The 25,000-nt window shown below is 39.9% G+C and overlaps 1 protein-coding gene and 2 long non-coding RNA genes across 4 annotated transcripts in view; 1 reads left to right on the top strand and 2 right to left on the bottom strand.

Annotated features, from left to right (window-relative positions):
- LOC138024901 (leucine-rich repeats and immunoglobulin-like domains protein 3) overlaps positions 1–22,649 on the top strand; it is a 33,536-nt gene extending 10,887 nt beyond the window's left edge. Inside the window, exons 1-3 of one of the 2 annotated variants that reach the window (XM_068872097.1) lie at positions 12,624–12,831; positions 19,427–19,702; positions 22,092–22,649. In XM_068872097.1, coding sequence (XP_068728198.1) covers positions 12,654–12,831; positions 19,427–19,702; positions 22,092–22,450 — 813 coding nt within the window. In that variant the 5' untranslated portion in view covers positions 12,624–12,653 and the 3' untranslated portion in view covers positions 22,451–22,649. Of the gene's footprint in view, positions 1–12,623; positions 12,832–19,426; positions 19,703–22,091 lie in introns of those variants that run through there. The other variant, XM_068872098.1, reaches the window with a different exon arrangement.
- LOC138024914 (uncharacterized) lies at positions 3,804–7,141 on the bottom strand. The gene is made up of 4 exons (XR_011127093.1): positions 6,861–7,141; positions 6,396–6,606; positions 5,928–6,138; positions 3,804–4,172 (listed from the first exon to the last, which is right to left on the bottom strand). It is a non-coding gene; the product is annotated as an uncharacterized lncRNA (long non-coding RNA).
- Positions 11,787–12,717, bottom strand: LOC138024915 (uncharacterized). The gene is made up of 3 exons (XR_011127094.1): positions 12,618–12,717; positions 12,153–12,363; positions 11,787–11,895 (listed from the first exon to the last, which is right to left on the bottom strand). It is a non-coding gene; the product is annotated as an uncharacterized lncRNA (long non-coding RNA).
- Positions 22,650–25,000: the final 2,351 nt, after the last annotated feature.

The following is a 25,000-nucleotide window of genomic DNA, read 5'->3' as shown; positions in this document are numbered from 1 at the left end:
TTGTGATGCTTATGATTAACTGGAAAACCGTTCGTGCCCATCCAGCCACAGGATAATTCGCCCGTATTGCATAACCTAAACAAGATGGAATAATTACGAAATACTTGAGATAGCGCTGTTATCTTTTGGAGGCGGCGCTTAGGACGGGAAAAAGGCGTCCATGCAGTTATACTGCAGTTGGTGTCGAACAAAAACAAGCGTTCTACACGCCCTGCACGTGCGTTTTGCATTTTGGCACATTTCTTTGCGGTCCTCGTCCTGACAATGACATGAATTTTATCATAACTAACACAAATACAACATAAAAGGCGGTGTGAAGTTAAGGACACCCAAATAGTTAAGTGAACTAATCGAGTAGGTGACCCATAGCTAAGTGTAAAAAAATATATTTGTTAATGGAATACATTGATAAATAATTAGGTTACGTATTACTTCATGAACCAAAAACAAATTAAAGAAAATGTCGATACTAATACTACTGTAGCCATTTACTATGGACCTTTTCATGCATTGATCAGTTGGTAATGAGTTTCTAAAGGTAACTACCAGTGTGTGGACTGAGCGCTATAGATTTCAAGTCACACGCTGAGTTGATGCGAAACCGAGTCATTCGCAAAATCACTTTCACGTCTTACATAAGTTCTTTACCTTTTTCATCAGCCAACACTTCGCCGAGTCCGTCTGCGTCCTCCTCGCCGAAAACATCGAGGACAGCTGTTTTGAATAGTGTTCCCACGTTGGCTGTTTCGCCCTCAGTATTGCAGTCTTCCGATCCTTGGTCTTCATCAAATCAAAGCTCTTCAACGATTAGACTGATTGTTTCTACGCCTGTCTATCCAACTCCAAGCCAAACGCCTTCAGGTATGAGAATTTGGTAAATAATTAGGTTAAGTATTACTTCATGAACCAAGTACAAATTAAAGAAATGTCGATACTAATACTATTGTAGCCATTTACTATGGACCTTTTCATGCATTGATCAGTTGGTAATGAGTTTCTAAAGGTAACTACCAGTGTGTGGACTGAGCGCTATAGATTTCAAGTCACACGCTGAGTTGATGGGAAACCGAGTCATTCGCAAAATCACTTTGACGTCTTACATAAGTTTTTACCTTTTTACATCAGCCAACACTTCGCCGAGTCCGTCTGCGTCCTCCTCGCCGAAAACATCGAGGACAGCTGTTTTGAATAGTGTTCCCACGTTGGCTGTTTCGCCCTCAGTATTGCAGTCTTCCGATCCTTGGTCTTCATCAAGTGAAAGCTCTTCAACGATTAGACCGATTGTTTCTACGCCTGTCTATCCAACTCCAAGCCAAACGCCTTCAGGTATGAGAATTTGGTAAATAATTAGGTTAAGTATTACTTCATGAACCAAGTACAAATTAAAGAAATGTCGATACTAATACTACTGTAGCCATTTACTATGGACCTTTTCATGCATTGATCAGTTGGTAATGAGTTTCAAAAGGTAACTACCAGTGTGTGGAGCGCTATAGATTTCAAGTCACACGCTGAGTTGATGCGAAACCGAATCATTCGCAAAATCACTTTGACGTCTTACATAAGTTTTTTACCTTTTTACATCAGCCAACACTTCGCCGAGTCCGTCTATGTCCGCCTCGCCGAAAACATCAAGGACAGCTGTTTTGAATAGTGTTCCCACGTCGGCTGTTTCGCCTTCAGTACCACAGTCTTCCGGTCCTTCGTCTTCATCAAATCAAAGCTCTTCAACGATTAGACTGATTGTTTCTACGCCTGTCTATCCAACTCCAAGCCAAACGCCTTCAGGTATGAGAATTTGTTGATAGAGCAGTTTTCAAATGACTGTCGGATGTTAAGTGTTAAAGTGCCCCTGTGACCAAAAAATCAATTCATATTTTTCTTTGGATTTCAAAACTATGTTAACAAAACACTAAGTGACCCACGTTTTAAGCCTTGATTTCAAAAAGACACCTCTTTATTTTAACTGTAATTTTCCTATTTAATGGTCCGCCATTACTAACATTATGTTCTTGAGAGAGCTGGATCGAGGAGAAAATTACGTCAAAGGCTCACTAGTTTAAGAATGCAATACGCGTGTACACCGCAGAATTAATATGCAGTAAGGGGGTTTTGGGCTTTCAGACTTTTAAACTCACGCTTTGCATCACTTTTCCCTGGATCCAACCCTCTGAGGTCCAATCGGTCAGTTTTGAACGTGAGTAATGGCGGAACGGGAAAACCAAAACTTACACACAAAATAAACAGCCTTTGGATAAAAAACAAAGCACAAAAATTTCCCAGTTAGGTATTAAGCAAACACACTTTCAAAATCTGAAGGAAAAAAGGAAGTGGTTTTTTCGATCACAGGGGCACTTTAATGAGTACAAATACAGCTGTAGATTTCTTTACTAAAACATCACCTAAAAGATTCGCGAAACGTAGTCCCTTACATGTTCGGAAGGGATATTTTTGCAATTTTTGGCACTTAAAAGGTCACCTAGCAGTTTCGGATGAGCAGATGGTTCCCTGGCCATGGAAGTTAACGTTCAGGTAGCAATTTCTGAGATGAAGATTTCATTCCCTAAAATTTTCGGACACTTCAATTTTCAGCTAAGATAAACGAACAGATCAAACTCGTCTAGGTGATAAAAACCTGGACGGTCTTTATACATTACAAGGAGCCTACAAATGTCTCTCACTTGGGTGCCCTTGAACATTGTTTCCTCGTTTGCGAGCGATATCGACTTCGACGGCTAAAGAGGATCCAGCAGCGTCATCTGAACCTGGCCCGGGTTGCCGCGAAGCATGGTTAACGCTAACCAGCGTTAAATACCGTGGAAACCCGGCTATACGTTTTGATACCTATTAACCAACTGTTAGCGCTAACCAGGCTTCGAGCAAATGAAGATTCGCCATTCCGAGTTGCTCGATATGTGAAGCGAGTTGTAAATATACTGGAATGGAAGTTTTATTACATTTAAAGGCTTACTTCATCAACGTAACTGACCTCGTTGTTAGGAGTAGGTACTGAAAAGCCGGTATTACGGTATTACACAGTTGCATAGCGTGCGGAGCCCTTGGCCTTGTTCATTATTCTTTGCTTTTTGTTTTTGTTTGTTCTCTGTCCTGGTCGACGTCTTCGCAGCTAACGCAATAGGGAGTTTAAGGAACAAGGATGGCACAGTCGGTTAGTGCGCGGCCTTGGTGCAAGAGGTCTTGAGTTCGATTCCCGGATCTCGCATACTTGTTTCGACTTCTTTCCCTTCCGTGTAGCTAAGTAGCTTTAAATACCCGTAAAACGGACCACTTACGGAGAGGGGGGAGTAAATTGAGCGCACCGTCGACCTCAGGTTTGTCAGTTGAATTACTGTTACGAGTTATCGACGTTAAATATGGTTGCTTTACTTTACTTTTTTACTTTAACGGCGTCGGCTACGGCAACGACTACCCCACAAGGCGAGAATATTATTGGTTAAGGTGGGCGAACACAGTCAGTTTCGCGCGCGTTCTTGCTAACGCAATGCAGCGCGCGCGCAAGGATTGCAAAAAAATTAACATGGCTTCAATATAGCAAACATTTTATTTGCTCAATGCTTCCGCTATCTGTACTATTTTTCCTCATAATTGAACAAATTGTTTTGATGGTTTTAGTCCTTTATTAGAAATGTATGTTAGAAAAGGTAACGGTGCAAAGACCTCCGCAATTCGCAGATTTTTCTTTGTTATCGAAACTGTATCCAGTTAAATGCAGCGCATGCGTAGTAAGTTAAAAAATTGCGATTGAATGCGGAATGGGTTTCTCGGAAATACTCCTATTTCTCGAGAACCACTCGTTAGAATTTAACGAAATTTGGCACGAAAATACTTTAGGAAATAAGTAACTGGAATATTGAAGAAAAATTGAACTTCCAGTGAACCTTCAACAAGGGATAATTAAAGATCTCTGTGTCAAATTATTGTTAAAGTATTGTGAACTTGTGAGCATCGTTACAAGCATGCTGCATGCAAATTATAAAGAAAATCTAACGCCCAGATTTTTTGCAAATAAACAAAACCGATTTTAAAGGCCTGTTTATATTTATTCATGTTGCCATGGCAACAGCATATACGTCAGCTTAACTATCGAGAAACTAAAGTTTGTGTTGTTAACTTGCTTGCTACCATTTTTGGCGACCAAACGAACAAGGGTTCTAGAGAAAAAGGTAAATGAAATATAGGTATCAAAAACTGTGTTCAGCCACCTTAAAAAGGATGAAAATAATTGTGCTGCACGTGCGTCACGCATTTCAGCGGTATTTCTTTACCCCACTCCACAAAACAACAACGTGAAGTCACCAAATTATAGGTTTTGACCATGCTAGCACACATACAACCATCTATTTCCTGTATTTATAATGGTAATAGGATTGAGTGGAGTCCAATTTGGTCTGTAATCATACGAGTGATTAACAAAATCGGACAACCGCGTAGCGGGAGTCCGATTTCTTTACTGACAAGTACGATTAGAGACTAAATTGGATGACACGAAGTCCTGTTACCAACTAATCATAACCATTACAATTTCCGAGAAAACAAAATTTTAATGCATTCCTTTTTCACTGTCTAATGTTACAAATTTGCTCATTTTGGAAAATCCCCAGTTTGGTAGGGTAAGTAGTTGTTGCTATGGTTATTGTGATAAATTCTGTGATTGGTGCTCTTAATATGATTGGTTGATGTAACTGTCCGATTTCAGGTATCCGATTACAGCCAACTTTACGATTTCACTGTCCCATTTCAACCCTACACAATAATTAGTGAAAAATAAAGTAGTTAATGCACCAATCAAATATGAGAAAATTGTAATGGTTGGGATTAACTGGAAAACCGTTCGTGCCCATCCAGTCACTGGATACCTCGCCCGGATTGTATTACCTAAACAAGATGGAATAATTGCGAAATACTTGAGATAGCGATGTTATCTTTTGGAGGCGGCGCTTAGGACGGGAAAAAGGCGTCCATGCAGTTATACTGCAGTTGGTGTCGAACAAAAACAAGCGTTCTACACGCCCTGCACGTGCGTTTTGCATTTTGGCACATTTCTTTGCGGTCCTCGTCCTGACAATGACATGAATTTTATCATAACTAACACAAATACAACATAAAAGGCGGTGTGAATTTAAGTGAACTAATCGAGTAGGTGACCCATAGCTAAGTGTAAAAAAATATATTTGTTAATGGAATACATTGATAAATAATTAGGTTACGTATTACTTCATGAACCAAAAACAAATTAAAGAAAATGTCGATACTAATACTACTGTAACCATTTACTATGGACCTTTTCATGCATTGATCAGTTGGTAATGAGTTTCTAAAGGTAACTACCAGTGTGTGGACTGAGCGCTATAGATTTCAAGTCACACGCTGAGTTGATGCGAAACCGAGTCATTCGCAAAATCACTTTCACGTCTTACATAAGTTCTTTACCTTTTTCATCAGCCAACACTTCGCCGAGTCCGTCTGCGTCCTCCTCGCCGAAAACATCGAGGACAGCTGTTTTGAATAGTGTTCCCACGTTGGCTGTTTCGCCCTCAGTATTGCAGTCTTCCGATCCTTGGTCTTCATCAAGTGAAAGCTCTTCAACGATTAGACTGATTGTTTCTACGCCTGTCTATCCAACTCCAAGCCAAACGCCTTCAGGTATGAGAATTTGGTAAATAATTTGGTAAATAATTAGGTTAAGTATTACTTCATGAACCAAGTACAAATTAAAGAAATGTCGATACTAATACTACTGTAGCCATTTACTATGGACCTTTTCATGCATTGATCAGTTGGTAATGAGTTTCTAAAGGTAACTACCAGTGTGTGGACTGAGCGCTATAGATTTCAAGTCACACGCTGAGTTGATGGGAAACCGAGTCATTCGCAAAATCACTTTGACGTCTTACATAAGTTTTTACCTTTTTACATCAGCCAACACTTCGCCGAGTCCGTCTGCGTCCGCCTCGCCGAAAACATCAAGGACAGCTGTTTTGAATAGTGTTCCCACGTCGTCGGCTGTTTCGCCCTCAGTACCACAGTCTTCCGGTCCTTCGTCTTCATCAAATCAAAGCTCTTCAACGATTAGACTGATTGTTTCTACGCCTGTCTATCCAACTTCAAGCCAAACGCCTTCAGGTATGAGAATTTGGTAAATAATTAGGTTAAGTATTACTTCATGAACCAAGTACAAATTAAAGAAATGTCGATACTTATACTACTGTAGCCATTTACTATGGACCTTTTCATGCATTGATCAGTTGGTAATGAGTTTCTAAAGGTAACTACCAGTGTGTGGACTGAGCGCTATAGATTTCAAGTCACACGCTGAGTTGATGGGAAACCGAGTCATTCGCAAAATCACTTTGACGTCTTACATAAGTTTTTACCTTTTTACATCAGCCAACACTTCGCCGAGTCCGTCTGCGTCCGCCTCGCCGAAAACATCAAGGACAGCTGTTTTGAATAGTGTTCCCACGTCGTCGGCTGTTTCGCCCTCAGTACCACAGTCTTCCGGTCCTTCGTCTTCATCAAATCAAAGCTCTTCAACGATTAGACTGATTGTTTCTACGCCTGTCTATCCAACTCCAAGCCAAACGCCTTCAGGTATGAGAATTTGGTAAATAATTAGGTTAAGTATTACTTCATGAACCAAGTACAAATTAAAGAAATGTCGATACTAATACTACTGTAGCCATTTACTATGGACCTTTTCATGCATTGATCAGTTGGTAATGAGTTTCTAAAGGTAACTACCAGTGTGTGGAGCGCTATAGATTTCAAGTCACACGCTGAGTTGACGGGAAACCGAGTCATTCGCAAAATCACTTTGACGACTTACATAAGTTTTTTACCTTTTTACATCAGCCAACACTTCGCCGAGTCCGTCTATGTCCGCCTCGCCGAAAACATCAAGGACAGCTGTTTTGAATAGTGTTCCCACGTCGGCTGTTTCGCCCTCAGTACCACAGTCTTCCGGTCCTTCGTCTTCATCAAATCAAAGCTCTTCAACGATTAGACTGATTGTTTCTACGCCTGTCTATCCAACTCCAAGCCAAACGCCTTCAGGTATGAGAATTTGTTGATAGAGCAGTTTTCAAATGACTGTCGGATGTTAAGTGTTAAAGTGCCCCTGTGACCAAAAAATCAATTCATATTTTTCTTTGGATTTCAAAACTATGTTAACAAAACACTAAGTGACCCACGTTTTAAGCCTTGATTTCAAAAAGACACCTCTTTATTTTAACTGTAATTTTCCTATTTAATGGTCCGCCATTACTAACATTATGTTCTTGAGAGAGCTGGATCGAGGAGAAAATTACGTCAAAGGCTCACTAGTTTAAGAATGCAATACGCGTGTACACCGCAGAATTAATATGCAGTAAGGGGGTTTTGGGCTTTCAGACTTTTAAACTCACGCTTTGCATCACTTTTCCCTGGATCCAACCCTCTGAGGTCCAATCGGTCAGTTTTGAACGTGAGTAATGGCGGACCGTGAAATCCAAAACTTACACTCAAAAGTAAACGGCCTTTGGATAAAAATCAAAGCTCAAAAATTTGCCAGTCAGGTATTAAGCAAACACACTTTCAAAATCTGAAGGAAAAAAGGAAGTGGTTTTTTCGATCACAGGGGCACTTTAATGAGTACAAATACAGTTATAGATTTCTTTACTAAAACATCACCTAAAAGATTCGCGAAACGTAGTCCCTTACATGTTCGGAAGGGATATTTTTGCAATTTTTGGCACTTAAAAGGTCACCTAGCAGTTTCGGATGAGCAGATGGTTCCCTGGCCATGGAAGTTAACGTTCAGGTAGCAATTTCTGAGATGAAGATTTCATTCCCTAAAATTTTCGGACACTTCAATTTTCAGCTAAGATAAACGAACAGATCAAACTCGTCTAGGTGATAAAAACCTGGACGGTCTTTATACATTACAAGGAGCCTACAAATGTCTCTCACTTGGGTGCCCTTGAACATTGTTTCCTCGTTTGCGAGCGATATCGACTTCGACGGCTAAAGAGGATCCAGCAGCGTCATCTGAACCTGGCCCGGGTTGCCGCGAAGCATGGTTAACGCTAACCAGCGTTAAATACCGTGGAAACCCGGCTATACGTTTTGATACCTATTAACCAACTGTTAGCGCTAACCAGGCTTCGAGCAAATGAAGATTCGCCATTCCGAGTTGCTCGATATGTGAAGCGAGTTGTGAATATACTGGAATGGAAGTTTTATTACATTTAAAGGCTTACTTCATCAACGTAACTGACCTCGTTGTTAGGAGTAGGTACTGAAAAGCCGGTATTACGGTATTACACAGTTGCATAGCGTGCGGAGCCCTTGGCCTTGTTCATTATTCTTTGCTTTTTGTTTTTGTTTGTTCTCTGTCCTGGTCGACGTCTTCGCAGCTAACGCAATAGGGAGTTTAAGGAACAAGGATGGCACAGTCGGTTAGTGCGCGGCCTTGGTGCAATAGGTCTTGAGTTCGATTCCCGGATCTCGCATCCTTTCTTCGACTTCTTTCCTTTCCGTGTAGCTAAGTAGCTTTAAATACCCGTAAAACGGACCACTTACGGAGAGGGGGGAGTAAATTGAGCGCACCGTCGACCTCAGGTTTGTCAGTTGAATTACTGTTACGAGTTATCGACGTTAAATATGGTTGCTTTACTTTACTTTTTTACTTTAACGGCGTCGGCTACGGCAACGACTACCCCACAAGGCGAGAATATTATTGGTTAAGGTGGGCGAACACAGTCAGTTTCGCGCGCGTTCTTGCTAACGCAATGCAGCGCGCGCGCAAGGATTGCAAAAAAATTAACATGCCTTCAATACAGCAATCATTTTATTTGCTCAATGCTTCCGCTATCTGTACTATTTTTCCTCATAATTGAACAAATTGTTTTGATGGTTTTAGTCCTTTATTAGAAATGTATGTTAGAAAAGGTAACGGTGCAAAGACCTCCGCAATTCGCAGATTTTTCTTTGTTATGGAAAGAACCCAATTAAAGGCAGCGCATGCGTAGTAAGTTAAAAATTTGCGATTTAATGCGGAATAGCTTTCCCGGAAATACTCCTGTTTCTCGAGAGCCACTCGTTAGAATTTAACGAAATTTGGCACGAAAATACTTTAGGAAATAAGTAACTGGAATATTGAAGAAAAATTGAACTTCCAGTGAACCTTCAACAAGGGATAATTAAAGATCTCTGTGTCAAATTATTGTTAAAGTATTGTGAACTTGTGAGCATCGTTACAAGCATGCTGCATGCAAATTATAAAGAAAATCTAACGCCCAGATTTTTTGCAAATAAACAAAACCGATTTTAAAGGCCTGTTTATATTTATTCATGTTGCCATGGCAACAGCATATACGTCAGCTTAGCTATCAAAAAACTAAAGTTCGTGTTATTAGCTTGCTTGCTACCGTTTTTGGCGACCAAAGGATCAAGGGTTTTAGAGAAAAAGGTAAATGAAACATAGGTATCAAAAACTGTGTTCAGCCACCTTAAAAGGATGAAAATAATCGAGCTGCACGTGCGTCACGCCTTTCAGCGGCATTTCTTTGCCCCACTCCACAAAACAACAACGGGAAGTCACCAAATTATAGGTTTTGACCACGCTAGCACAGATGTAACCACCTATTTGCTGTATTTATAATGGTAATAGGACGACTGAGTGGAGTCCAATTTAGTCTGTAATCATACGAATGATTAACAAAATCGAACAACTGCATAGCGGGAGTCCGATTTGTTTAATGACAAGTACGATTAGAGACTAAATTGGACGACACGAAGTCCTGTTACCAACTAATCATAACCATTACAATTTCCGAGAAAACAAAATTTTAATGCATTCCTTTTTCACTGTCTAATGTTACAAATTTGCTCATTTTGGAAAATCCCCAGTTTGGTAGGGTAAGTAGTTGTTGCTATGGTTATTGTGATAAATTCTGTGATTGGTGCTCTTAATATGATTGGTTGATGTAACTGTCCGATTTCAGGTATCCGATTACAGCCAACTTTACGATTTCACTGTCCCATTTCAACCCTACACAATAATTAGTGAAAAATAAAGAACTTAATACACCAATCAAATTTGAGAAAATTGTGATGCTTATGATTAACTGGAAAACCGTTCGTGCCCATCCAGCCACAGGATAATTCGCCCGTATTGCATAACCTAAACAAGATGGAATAATTACGAAATACTTGCGATAGAGCTGTCATCTTTTGGAGTCGGCTCTTAGGGCGTGAATAAGGCGTCCGTGCAGTTATGCTGCAGTTTGTGTCGAACATAAACAAACGTTCTACACGCCATGCACGTACGTTTTGCATTTTGGCACATTTATTTGCGGTCCTCGTCCTGACAATGACATGAATTTTATTTTAACTAACACAAATACAACATAAAAGGCGGTGTGAAGTTAAGTGATCTAATCGAGTAGGTGACCCATAGCTAAGTGTAAAAAAATATATTTGTTAATGGAATACATTGATAAATAATTAGGTTACGTATTACTTCATGAACCAAAAACAAATTAAAGAAAATGTCGATACTAATACTACTGTAACCATTTACTATGGACCTTTTCATGCATTGATCAGTTGGTAATGAGTTTCAAAAGGTAACTACCAGTGTGTGGAGCGCTATAGATTTCAAGTCACACGCTGAGTTGATGCGAAACCGAGTCATTCGCAAAATCACTTTCACGTCTTACATAAGTTCTTTACCTTTTTCATCAGCCAACACTTCGCCGAGTCCGTCTGCGTCCTCCTCGCCGAAAACATCGAGGACAGCTGTTTTGAATAGTGTTCCCACGTTGGCTGTTTCGCCCTCAGTATTGCAGTCTTCCGATCCTTGGTCTTCATCAAGTGAAAGCTCTTCAACGATTAGACCGATTGTTTCTACGCCTGTCTATCTAACTCCAAGCCAAACACCATCAGGTATGAGAATTTGGTAAATAATTTGGTAAATAATTAGGTTAAGTATTACTTCATGAACCAAGTACAAATTAAAGAAATGTCGATACTAATACTACTGTAGCCATTTACTATGGACCTTTTCATGCATTGATCAGTTGGTAATGAGTTTCTAAAGGTAACTACCAGTGTGTGGACTGAGCGCTATAGATTTCAAGTCACACGCTGAGTTGATGCGAAACCGAGTCATTCGCAAAATCACTTTCACGTCTTACATAAGTTCTTTACCTTTTTCATCAGCCAACACTTCGCCGAGTCCGTCTGCGTCCTCCTCGCCGAAAACATCGAGGACAGCTGTTTTGAATAGTGTTCCCACGTTGGCTGTTTCGCCCTCAGTATTGCAGTCTTCCGATCCTTGGTCTTCATCAAGTGAAAGCTCTTCAACGATTAGACCGATTGTTTCTACGCCTGTCTATCTAACTCCAAGCCAAACACCATCAGGTATGAGAATTTGGTAAATAATTTGGTAAATAATTAGGTTAAGTATTACTTCATGAACCAAGTACAAATTAAAGAAATGTCGATACTAATACTACTGTAGCCATTTACTATGGACCTTTTCATGCATTGATCAGTTGGTAATGAGTTTCTAAAGGTAACTACCAGTGTGTGGACTGAGCGCTATAGATTTCAAGTCACACGCTGAGTTGATTTGAAACCGAGTCATTCGCAAAATCACTTTCACGTCTTACATAAGTTCTTTACCTTTTTCATCAGCCAACACTTCGCCGAGTCCGTCTGCGTCCTCCTCGCCGAAAACATCGAGGACAGCTGTTTTGAATAGTGTTCCCACGGTGGCTGTTTCGCCCTCAGTACCACAGTCTTCCGGTCCTTCGTCTTCATCAAATCAAAGCTCTTCAACGATTAGACTGATTGTTTCTACGCCTGTCTATCCAACTCCAAGCCAAACGCCTTCAGGTATGAGAATTTGGTAAATAATTAGGTTAAGTATTACTTCATGAACCAAGTACAAATTAAAGAAATGTCGATACTAATACTATTGTAGCCATTTACTATGGACCTTTTCATGCATTGATCAGTTGGTAATGAGTTTCTAAAGGTAACTACCAGTGTGTGGACTGAGCGCTATAGATTTCAAGTCACACGCTGAGTTGATGGGAAACCGAGTCATTCGCAAAATCACTTTGACGTCTTACATAAGTTTTTACCTTTTTACATCAGCCAACACTTCGCCGAGTCCGTCTGCGTCCGCCTCGCCGAAAACATCAAGGACAGCTGTTTTGAATAGTGTTCCCACGTCGTCGGCTGTTTCGCCCTCAGTACCACAGTCTTCCGGTCCTTCGTCTTCATCAAATCAAAGCTCTTCAACGATTAGACTGATTGTTTCTACGCCTGTCTATCCAACTCCAAGCCAAACGCCTTCAGGTATGAGAATTTGGTAAATAATTAGGTTAAGTATTACTTCATGAATCAACTACAAATTAAAGAAATTTCGATACTAATACTACTGTAACCATTTATTATGGACCTTTTCATGCATTGATCAGTTGGTAATGACTTTCAAAAGGTAACTACCAGTGTGTAGAGCGCTATAGATTTCAAGTCACACGCTGAGTTGATGCGAAACCGAATCATTCGCAAAATCACTTTGACGTCTTACATAAGTTTTTTACCTTTTTACATCAGCCAACACTTCGCCGAGTCCGTCTATGTCCGCCTCGCCGAAAACATCAAGGACAGCTGTTTTGAATAGTGTTCCCACGTCGGCTGTTTCGCCCTCAGTACCACAGTCTTCCGGTCCTTCGTCTTCATCAAATCAAAGCTCTTCAACGATTAGACTGATTGTTTCTACGCCTGTCTATCCAACTCCAAGCCAAACGCCTTCAGGTATGAGAATTTGTTGATAGAGCAGTTTTCAAATGACTGTCGGATGTTAAGTGTTAAGTGCCCCTGTGACCAAAAAATCAATTCATATTTTTCTTTGGATTTCAAAACTATGTTAACAAAACACTAAGTGACCCACGTTTTAAGCCTTGATTTCAAAAAGACACCTCTTTATTTTAACTGTAATTTTCTTATTTAATGGTCCGCCATTACTAACATTGTGTTCTTGAGAGAGCTGGATCGAGGAGAAAATTACGTCATAGGCTCACTAGTTTAAGAATGCAATACGTGTGTACGCCGCAGAATTAATATGCAGCACGGGGGTTTTGGGCTTTCAGACTTTTAAACTCACGCTTTGCATATATAATAGCTGCGTTCACACGCTGAAATTTTAAGCTAGTGAGCCTCTGACGTCACTTTTCCCTGGATCCAACCGTCTGAGGTCCAATCGGTCAGTTTTGAACGTGAGTAATGGCGGACCGTGAAATCCAAAACTTACACTCAAAAGTAAACGGCCTTTGGATAAAAATCAAAGCTCAAAATTTTGCCAGTCAGGTGTTAAGCAAACACACTTTCAAAATCTGAAGGAAAAAAGGAAGTGGTTTTTTTTATCACAGGGGCAGTTTAAGCACGCGCTTTTTTGAGACGCGGGCGGCTACCGGGAATGAGCTGTTTTCCCTTTTAACTTGTCTTCGCAACCACACTAACATTGCTAAATATCTTTTCTCCATTAGAGATGATTAGTATATAATTTCCGGGGTCAAATCATAAGTAGTTCACATGACTCAATCGACTGAGAATTTGCTGTTTTAATGAAGTTATTTAGTTCCCTCCAAGCGCTGCTAAAGGCAAAAGCAACATAAAAGAAATCTACAGTGAAAATGCGTGCCTTTCGTGCATCACGGTTATTTTACCTCTTTTAAGTAAAAATATTATGAGACAAAATAGGAAATATTATATGGAGATATCGTAATACGTTACAAACTGCTTTAAAATTTCCTCACAAGGAGGCTCTGAGAATGTACATACATTTTTAGTTTAATAATTATGCATGAATTTCATAAGAGAATTTATGCTATTATTGGCAGTTAATTTTACAAATAATCGTCTTTCGTGGCTCATGATACACCGCCCCCAAGGGGCGTAGCCTTGTTGCTTGCGCTTTGTTAAAGCCAATTTCGACTTTACAAGCTAAGTGGGCTGGTTTTAAAGATACCAAAGCTGGATCATACAAAAAATGAGCTGTATCTCATGTGAAGTATCGAAAATGATCAATATTGATGAATTTGCCTTCGGGAATTTCGGCAACCGTGACCTGTAAAGATCCGTCAGTCACGTCGTGAATTTCGGCATGGAAGATTTACAAATTGATGTACTTCTGAAATGCGGACGTTTTCATTTGATGCTTAGTCGTGTAGATTGTACAGACTACCCTTACCTTCAGTGCTGAGGTTGGATGATCTGCTCTGGCTATGATCTTGAAATGACGGGATGCTCCTACTCGATCAGGCTTTTATAGGGTTTAAGGGATTCTCGGAACCCGTTGACCTTAAGTCATTATGTCTCATTTTACAACAATTAAGCTTCTGTCTACCATAGTTTTACCCCATGGGAGCTTGGGGTACTCCCAGAAAAACGAACGTTCTTATCGCCAAATGATGCAGAAGTAGCTTCTTCTAAAAAACATACCCAATTCAAGACTTGAGTGAACAAACCAAAGACCACACAAGACCAAAACGGCTAGAAAATCATACACTTTAGGCTACCAATATAGCATACAGGACCCCTCCCCCCGCCAGGAGTTTTACCTGACTACATTTTTAAGTCGACCTGTGCTAGTTACGTACATTTTGAGTCAAAACATGTAAATCACTGAATTAAATAGCGTTTCAGTCGTATTTCCGTGTGGTGATAGATAAAGTAAAGTAAAAAAGTCTCTTTATTGTCGCGCAGGGATATTCAAGGTTTGATTTAAAATAAGGTGAATTCACTGAGGTGAATAGTTGTTTCTAGGAACTATTGAGTATGTAAAGAGGCTACCGTTTGTTTGGTTGTTGTTGTTTTTTTTCTTGCAGTTCTAAAATTGGTTGTCAAGACAAGCTACTGTTTTAGCACATCTTTTGAAGTACTATTTCCAAAACGAGAGCGAGTGTTTCATCGGGGTATCCAAACACCGAGAAACAAATGAAAGCACGAGGCCGCAGGCCGAGTGCTTTTATTGTTTCGAGGTGTTTGGATACCCCGATGAAACACGAAGCACGAGTTTTGGAAATAACTTCTCATGATCACAAGTCATAAACAAAGACTTCCAATTAGAATTGTTCGCTATCTAACATTCCTTCCTGGATAATTTCAATATCAAAGATGTTTTTCACCGGCTTAATTAATTTGCATTTATGATGCGATTTGATTTATTCTGAGATGTAAAAGTTGCATTTACAAGTTCAGTTGTGGTTTAGTCAGGATGTATACTGCAACAAAGTCTTTCGAGAGATTTCGGCAGCCGAAAAGTGTGGTGGATGAGAAGAAAAGTGTTGATAACGCAGTACCGAAATCAACAGCTTATAAAACCAAATGGTCGTGTAAGGTTTTCGAGGAATGGAAACAGAATCGATTAGTAAAGTCCTGTACTTTGGAACCCGGCGGCTTTTTTACCACGAAAGACTTTGAAGAAGGAGTACAAACTTTGGACACGGCCATTACAGAGATGTCTGTAATAAATATTCATTGATTTTGTGCAAGTTGTCATCGTGCATATTTAAGTGGTATATACCACTTTCACTGGAGAGTGGTATATTGTTTTTCATTGGGTATCCAAACACATGCACGTGATGTGGTATACATGCAGTGATTTGTAGTTGACTTTATGAATTATTAATGAGTTTGAGAAGTCGTGTTATTGAGTTAACTGAGCATTGTGGCTTACAAATTATACTTCTATTAGCTTTACACTTGACCGATCTTTCAGTCTCATCATGATTTGTGGTTGTCGAAAAGGCGCACAAATTTGCATACAAGGGTTATATGGTACAATAATCATTAAGAATCTATGACTGTCATCGATGCTAATCATGATCTTGCAGAAGGGAGACAGAAGGGTCGAGATATCTATTTGATTCATTCGTTGGGTTCGACCCAATGTCTTGCTGATTTGAACGGTGCTGCTATTGATATCAGAAGGTTGGTTGTGTTTAATACTCGCTTTGATGAAAACAGTGCTGGCAGACATTTCAGCATAATTTTGTATAAATCACTGGGCTCCATTTGTTAACCTCCATATTTTACGTCTGTTTCTTTGGTGAGAGCAACTTTTAAACTCGAAACGACTTACAAACATGTTTTCAATCGTGCTTAATTAAAACAACATTGGTGACATTTCTTGTTTCTCAGGTTTCGATCGCTTTCCCAGTAGTTTCCGGGTGCTAAAATCTTCTGCGGGTACTTGCATATTCATTTGGAGTGGCTTATTTACAACGTCATTTGAAACGGTCCTTACAAATCTTTCTGGTAAATTATTCGGTAAGCGTGTAAGGAAACGGTTATTCCAACTTTTCGTTCCAATGTAAGTAAGGAAAAATGGGAGTGTGACGCCTCGTCAGTTCAACTGTGCATGAAGCCACATAACTCTGTCATGGTCAATTTTGAGTATTTTATGTATGTGAACTAATAACTAACAGTGTTGCACTTATAACATGTTCATTGCCGTAACTTTAACACCGTCACTTCCCACGGCCTGCTCCCGTCTGATCTTGTAGCTCAGTGGGTAGAGCAGCGGTGATCTAACCCGAAGGTCGTGGGTTCAATTCCCACCCTGGTAACAGTTTTTCTCTGTCCATCAATAGGGCTAACACTCACATGGTTCATATGGGGTAGATAATCAGCACTTCACATTACACTCCATGCTCGTCACAAGAGCCTCGGACCCAAGGCTCTGGGAAACACTATGCAGGAGAACATGCGCCGTACGGTTCTTATAGCCAAAAATTGGCCATTTGAACCTTACGGCGCCTCCTCACTCCTCGAGATAACATGAATGCACCAATTAGTGACGCTTTTGATTGTTCTTCACGAAAACCAACGAGAAGACACTTTGTTTCAGGGTTCCCCAGGGCTTTTCTCTCCCTCAGTCAAGAGAAGAGCCCTGGGGTCGAGATTGATTACACTCTAATCAGTTAAGTGTGTTCAAAAATGGATTCAGCCTGAGAACGGATTTTATCGGCACCATATGCAGCTGTTTCGAGAAAGGTTGTCCAAAAGAAGCATAAATGTGTACGCTACAATGCCAAAGGCATTGTGGTAAACTGTCAGTCTGCATGAGCCAAAGAAAACATAACGGCAATGCTATCGAAAACGTAATACATGCTCATGTTTTGAGATATGAGAGTTTCAAAATTCAGTCAAATGATCCAGGCCATAAATTAGTAACAAAGGGTTAGGATTCACAAAGAAAGCAAGATTCTGACAACTTTAACGTCACTTTTTTATGTCATGTTTCGCAGAGAAAGTTTGAGAAATGTACCAAAACCTGTTGTGCACGTGCAGAGCCATCGTTTTTGCTAATGAACTCTTTTGGTTTTGGACGTGTTTTGGTAGCGTGATGGCGGGAGAGAGCTTCAACATAAGTGTGCATGTGCTTACTGCCACTTCATTAACGCTATATTCTGAGAACTCTTTCATCCAAATATTTCGCCATCGTAGTCTTCACTGTACGGTCGTGGCATGTTCGGCTCTGGCGTTCACAACATATTGAATACTGTCCCATATTAGCCTTCGGCATTGTCGCAAACGCTCCTACGCCTCTTTTGGACAACCTTTTTCGAAACAGCTGTATATTACAGAGCTAAATAGTTCTGTGATTGCTTCACCTCTTTCGGCAGGCTAGCTCCTCCATAACACAGCTCCGCTATAACTAAAACTTCGTTTACCATAATTAGTACACCGCTGTGGTATAGATAGGTTATGTTCAGAATTTTAAACTCTCCGGCGTTACGCGGAAAAAACCGAGTATTCAAATAATTGGTGGCACGGTTGTTCAAGGCATTGTTCATCAAAACTGCTTTGGCAACAGCTCTTTGTTGATCTAGTTTGTTCCATTTCAAATTACGCAAGAGCTCGACAGTATTTATCATGATAATAGATGATCCGTGTGCAACGCAATTTTGTAGCTTTTGTAATTTCTGAGAGAGTTCCTTAGAACAGCATCCCCAAACTGAACTAGAGATAGGTAAGATCATATATATAGTTAGTAGAGGGGACTGGTTATGAAACCCGGCAAACTTTAAAGGACTATGTCTTTGGTCGCTTTTATGACCTGACACGTGACATTGACCGTACACAAACATAATCCAAGATGGCGTTGGAGTTGAGAGGGTCAAGTTGTTTAGCTTCTGAGACTTTTAAAGCAAAATTGAACTGTTTATGTAAAGCCATACCACATAAAGTTATGCCAGGTGATAATTGCTCTGTGTTCGGCTGCGGAAGCTGTAAACGAATTGAAGGCATAGTAATATGGAAAATGGTCAGATCGGGAAAACTAGAAGATTCTCAAGCCTCTTCGCCTATTCAAAGTCACACACTTACAAGGAATGAACAAATTGATTTATCAATCAAGACTTAATACCTGCATAGTAGTAATACTGAGCGCAACTCTCATCATTCAAGAGCGCTTAAACAAGTCTCGGGGAACCTAATTCCGTTTGGTCTCAATGAAAAAATCGTCAATATAATTCATTTTTTAATGCAGAAACTCTCTTTTGCTGAATCGTATAAAGGTTGAAGTTAAATGTTTAACTTAAAGACATGTCTGGGCTTATCAATTTTTCTTTGTATAAAAACCGGAACCCCCTTGGTTTTATGAATGGCGTCACCGAGCTCCCGACCAGTAGTCACACATGGTTTTATCGGTATTATCTTTGAAAAAAATGGTTGAACCAGCGGAAAGTGACAAAGTAGCCTCTTCTCCCTGAAAATATAGCCTTTAAAACCTGTTGACTGGTAGGTTATCCGACAAATGAAGTCGAATGTTATTTCTGGCCATAGTTAGTAGAGGGGGACCAGTCCCCTCTACTAACTATGTTCTGGCTTGCTGCGTTTATCAGTTGCATTTTTCCATTTGTCGAGTTCACGTATAGTAATAAACTGTTTTTTGTTCTTGAACTTAGAGAAAATGGGTACACAGTCAACTGGCAGTTGTGCTGTGATACGTATCAAACAGGAACCCTATTGCGGCTTTCAGAAGCGCTTATATGTGCTTTCTGTCCCATAGACTGCAAGATGGGTTGATTAACAAAGTAATATTTATTTCAAGTAGCAGGGTCAGTGCGCACAGCCAGCGAGCGTTTCTATAGAAACCAACCCGATTGTGACATGCCTCGCAATTCCCCGTTTTTTTGCGTCGAACAGTTTAACATTATGTTGAATTCTAATATTACGTGTGTATGTGTGTGATGTTCTCAAAAATCCCGATTCATTAATCTGAGTCGTGTTGGACAAAGTGCATAAAACGTTTAGGAAAGTGAGAGACAACTCTACATCCACCTGGCCCTGCATCTCTTCTGCATCAGGTATTGCAACAATGATATTTGCTTTCTTATTATAGGTGCACCTGAAATCACAGAACATCCGGAGAGCAAGACAGTGATTAACGGAAGTAACGTGACTTTTTCTTGCAACGCGAGTGGATATTCCACAGTTTCTTGGACTAAAAATGGGTCGTTTTTACGAACGAATGCAAACTCCAGAATCAGCTTTGGACGGCTCAATAAAACGTTGACGATAAGGAATGTCATCTCCGAGGACAGTGGGCAATATCGTTGTGTAGTGTTCAATGGCTCCACCAACGCCTCCTCCGATGCGGCTACTTTGAACGTGCTATGTGAGAACAATCCTTTTTTTATTTTATTTTTAAATAGACACAGATCCCACCGTTCCCTTTGGTCAATATAGACGCCGCAATGTGTAATATGTAATGCCTGTGGTCGGTAAAACAACGTATGCTCAATCGTACTATCCTGTCCGAATCTGCTTGTGAATATCGTTTACTCAGGGAATGTACTGTACTGTTTCAACAGCCTACATTTATGGTATTCACGACTTATCAGAATGCCGATGCACTTTAATTTATAATTTCGTATGAAATGAAAAACAAAATTGAAATATGGCCGGAGAATGGTTATATTTCGCACGTTATTTATTCCGATTTTGCAATGATGGATCTTTCCGTGGAAAGTCTGAGTGAAAAGGTATAACAACTGCAAAGGCAACATATTCTCAAATTTCTTTCTTTACACTTTGTTTCCATTTGACCCTAGTACAGGCAATTCACCAATATTTTTATCACTGAAAGTACTTATATATAAAACATCCTTTACTTCTATACATTTTGCAGACAAGCATGTGTTCACTTCTCATCCTCGGACTCAAACGGTGAAAGAAGGAGACAGTGTCAGTTTATCTTGCAACGCCATTGGAAATCCAGAACCTTCGTTTTCTTGGACCATTGATGGGTCTAATTTCAACAAGACTGTCCATCGCAGGGTCAGTTTATCATCAAATGGTAAACAGCTGACAGTGACGAATGTGAGTACGAATGACAGCAACCATGAATTCCGATGCCAAGCAAACAATACCGTCGGAACTGTTGCCTCCAATGCTGCTACACTCAATGTACAATGTGAGTATCATGAAATAATTTCGTGTTGATAAACTATTTAACAATTATTCGCCGAAGGCAAATTGTTTATCGGTGAATATTTACCGAGACGAAGTTGAGGTGAATATTCACCGATAATCACTGAGCCTAAGGCGAATAATTGTTTTAGTAAAAATACATAGGTATTTATTTAAAAAAAGGAAAAAAAAACATTTCAACGCGAAATCTTCTTCATTTTACAGTGGCAAAACGACTGCTTGCAGCCATTTTGTCCGTCGAGGTGATTATCGCCTGATAATCCGAGATAGCGAGCCAATGAGAGCGCGCGATTTTGTATAATCACCTGTGTGTTTATACTATAAACTATTGATGAGCTTTCCAGCCAATCTCATAGAGTTAGTTATAACATTGAAATTTGAATCTGGGTAGGAATATCATCTGGATCTAGAACTGAATCAAACTTTTTTTTCAGTCTGCTGGACTAGATTCATATTCAATGAAGTCGTGAAACAAAGAATTATCAGCATATCTTTACTGAATAATTGATTGCACGGACTTCAAATCTACTCCAGTCTTTATTGTCGGCTTTCAAAAGCAATAGACACCGAATCAAAAACGTTGTAACTGTGGATGGTATTCATTTTATTTTTATTTATCGCGTAATCTTTGGACAAAATCTCCTGGTACCCCTTTCAAAGAAAAATACCTTTGGATGGATAAAAAAAAAGTCATGAAAGGTGGTTTACACTGGCCACGAAAGTATAAGCCCAAGCAACATTCGCGAGCGAATGAACTTGTTGTACATCAATGTCTTTAATCGCAAGAAAACGTGCTTAAATCAATATGAAAAACACAAATGAGGCTTCACTTGGTGCCATAACATTACCGTTTCGTAAACAAATGTTGTACAGTTAATCCTTATAATAAGGCATTACCTCCAAATTGTTGAAACTGGTGAAAACCACCTTAATATCAAAAACGCTATAGAGTTTTCTGAGTTTCTCGTGCCAATGTTTGTCTTTCCATACGTCTTAACCATCCTTAGTGTCACACACTTCAACACAATAGAACCTGCCACACAAAAGTGCCCGTCACATTCATGTTTGGAAGAACGTCTTCACTTTCAACGCACTGTAAAGTATGCTTCCAACCTGAATCCTTAGTCTATATCCTTTTACTAAAACCTAAAAGCTGCACACACCTATTCGTTGCTAAGTGAATGTTGTTAGAGCACTGAGAAGCCCTGATACCCCCTTTGGAGAAAGCACAAGCATTCTAAAGTTCGTTTTATTTTGTATATCCTGGTTTGCGCAGATGCGGAATCCTCATCGTGACACTGAATTTCGTGCGGTTTTGTCGTGTGTTTAAAAATGGAGGATTTTGCCGTGGAAACCTGTATGCCATTTCAGCTTTCTACAAGACAAACGTACTCCGGATTCCTGTTACGTTTACGACCGTTTCCTCAACCAATTATGAAGCATTTCGTGTTCCCCTTAAATATCACTGGAAAAACAAAAGTTCATCTTAGAGGCAGATGGTGTATAAATTTTTCAAAGTAAATCGATCAATAACAAAATAGGAGATACATCCTTGTTTTTGTGACATTTTGCAGACAAGCCTGTGTTCACTTCTCATCCTCGGACTCAAACGGTGAAAGAAGGAGACAGTGTCAGTTTATCTTGCAACGCCATTGGAAATCCAGAACCTTCGTTTTCTTGGACCATTGATGGGTCTAATTTCAACAAGACTGTCCATCGCAGGGTCAGTTTATCATCAGATGGCAGACAGCTGACAGTGACGAATGTGAGTAGGACTGACAGCGACCATGAATTCCGATGCCAGGCAAACAATACCGTTGGAATGGTTGCCTCCAATGCTGCCAGGCTCAATGTACAATGTGAGTACCAGGGATGTAATTATTTCATAGCGTACGTACCTTTTACGAGGTTTTGCTCTAATCAAATTAAATAATCACTGTAAATATTCTGTTCTTTTAGACCAAGTCAGTAATATTGCTTGAAGTCGTAATTTCACAATTGTTTTCCCATTTCGCTGAGGCAAAGTCCTTTTTATCAAATGTAGCCCCAATGATTCTAAGTTTTAAGGTCGAAATCCGAAAAATTATAGAAACATTCCTCCCATTTCTTTAGCGGAATAATGCAAATTCTTATCGTCGTCTTCGAAACGTTGCGCTCGGTCCGTACACCATGACCTCGGGGTCCTCGGGCCAAATATTAGGGAGCTTAAGCACGCCGGTTTTTGAGACGTGGACGGCAACCGGAAGAGAACATTTCGCGTGCCAGGACAGTGGTGTCTCCCAGATTTGTATACTAATCATCTCTAATGAGAAAAGATACTTGGCAATGTAAATGTGGTTGTGTGAAGACAAGTTAAAAGGGAAAACAGCCACTTCCGGTTGCCGTCCGCGTCTCAAACATGCGCATGCTTAAGCTCCCTATTTTCTTGTCCGACCCGATCTAAACTCAGTCAATAAGCATTTTATCATATGGGCTTCTTTCACTATTCATGAACACTCAGAATATGAAGTTTGGACAAAATAATTAACAAAAAATTGCCCCGAAAGTTTATCTAATAGGTTGTTTGCATTTGTTTTTCTGGCTGTATATAACTTAGATGTTTAAAAGCGACGAAGTCCTCTAAAATCGCATCGCACGGAGCAGTACGTGTTCCTAGCAGGGCCGTACAGCTTTTTCCTGCCCTGCTCGCGCTAATGCTTTAAGGCCCTCATACGGGGATTTCACCGAATAGTTTTACAATGAAAGCGCGCACGGGGCCGTGCGGGCCATATGATAAGATACTTGATTATATCTCTCAGATAGTACGCGCGTGATTGACTAATTTAGCCGGCCGTATTCTACAGAGTCTCTACAATACGGCCCGCTAACTGATTTGACATTTCTATGTAACATTTTCCAGCAAGTTTTGCGTTTTCGTGTTTATGGGAAAGAAACTTTTGAAACTGTTTGAATCTTACAAGCAAGTAGTTAGAAATGGCCAATAAGATTTTTAAGCATGCCACTGATCATTTTTGGCATTTGAACGTTCGGCTTGATGTCAACTAATGTGCTTTCCAGCGCACCTTATTACCTCAAAGATGTAATAAATATCTTACTAACCTCGTTTTCTCGGTCCGCACTGTGATTTCCATTTGTTTTCCGTTGATTTAGGGCTTACGCGCTTCGTGTAACTTACAGTCTGTACAGTACAGTGGTATATACGCCAAATATCATACGCAAATCATACTATTATTCGTTTATACTGCAACCTGAGAAATTCATGTAACGCGAATAACTTTTGCAACTTTTCGTCGAGTTGTTTCGCTTCGTAGGCGAGCAAATCTGCAAATTGGTTTCAAGTAGTCCTTGTTTTCGGTACAGCTGGTCCAGACATTGAGCTAGTAGGTCGATGCAGGAACCCATGATCCGGAGCCTACAGCTCCCATACTGGGCCCATGTAACGGCATTTTTACAGACCGATCTATTTTTAGACTATATTTTCCGGAAAAAACAAAGGCAGTTCCGGTTCGGTGACCCTATGACGTCAGCTTAGTTTCTTGTAATTGGTCATCGGGCTCATGTGGCAGTCTCATTCGCGGGAAATTCAATCTAAAAATAAATCGGTCTGTGAAAACGCCGTTACACGAACACAGTAGAGTTGTAGGCTCCGGGTCATGGGTTCCTGGTCGATGTACTTTTCTTAGTATTTTGGTTTTATGAATTTTCTTTTAGTTCTTGACTCTCCTGAATTTCAAAATCTGGAAATCTTTCCGCCATTTTTTCGCGCGACGAGATTATTTCGTTCATGTTTTTATAATGATTTTCAGGGTATTTTAGTTTTGCAGTAGACTGTGTATTTTATTTAGTTCTGTAGAGTTTTGTCAATTTTTTAATAAAGCTTTACTAGTTTTTTGGGTTACCATAGTAACTGTAATTTTCACATGTAGGTATTTCAAATTGAGCTTAAATACCTCTCCTCTTAGCCAATCAAATTGCAGAAATTTCTCAGGTAGTAGTATAAAGTTTGCAAATTAATAAATGTAACATAAGAGAGAAAAGTAAAGCGAGAACTACTATAATAGCAGCAATAAAATATAAAATAAGAAGACATTGGACATACACAAATTGACAAAACATAGTGGCAGTAATGATGAGTGTGTGTATTCTACGACGGAGATCAAAAGGGGCTGAAAATATAATTATCTTGATAATAAGACGAGTGAAACATATGCGGTTTTAATAATTCAGAGCTTCAACCTTCAACTTTACCTTTACCTTCAAGCCCCATCTTGAAAGCGGATGGACGTTAGCCGACAGTCCTTTCGACGGTTTTTTTATTCTTGTAGAAAAGATGTGTTCATATGCGTTAACTTTTCCCCTCTAATATATTAAGATTTCTGTTAGACTATCTACCGAACATCTTAGGTAATAAGACGTTGTAAGTAGCCCTATAGCTATGCTTTTTCTGGAGATAATTCTGCTTACGTTCCCGGGCCTATACTAC

The sequence above is a fragment of the Montipora capricornis genome, chromosome 11 (assembly GCF_036669925.1).
Source record: "Montipora capricornis isolate CH-2021 chromosome 11, ASM3666992v2, whole genome shotgun sequence".
NCBI classification, from domain to species: Eukaryota; Metazoa; Cnidaria; class Anthozoa; order Scleractinia; family Acroporidae; genus Montipora; species Montipora capricornis.
Note: the sequence above shows the minus strand (reverse complement) of the source record. Positions and strands in the feature narration are given on the sequence as shown.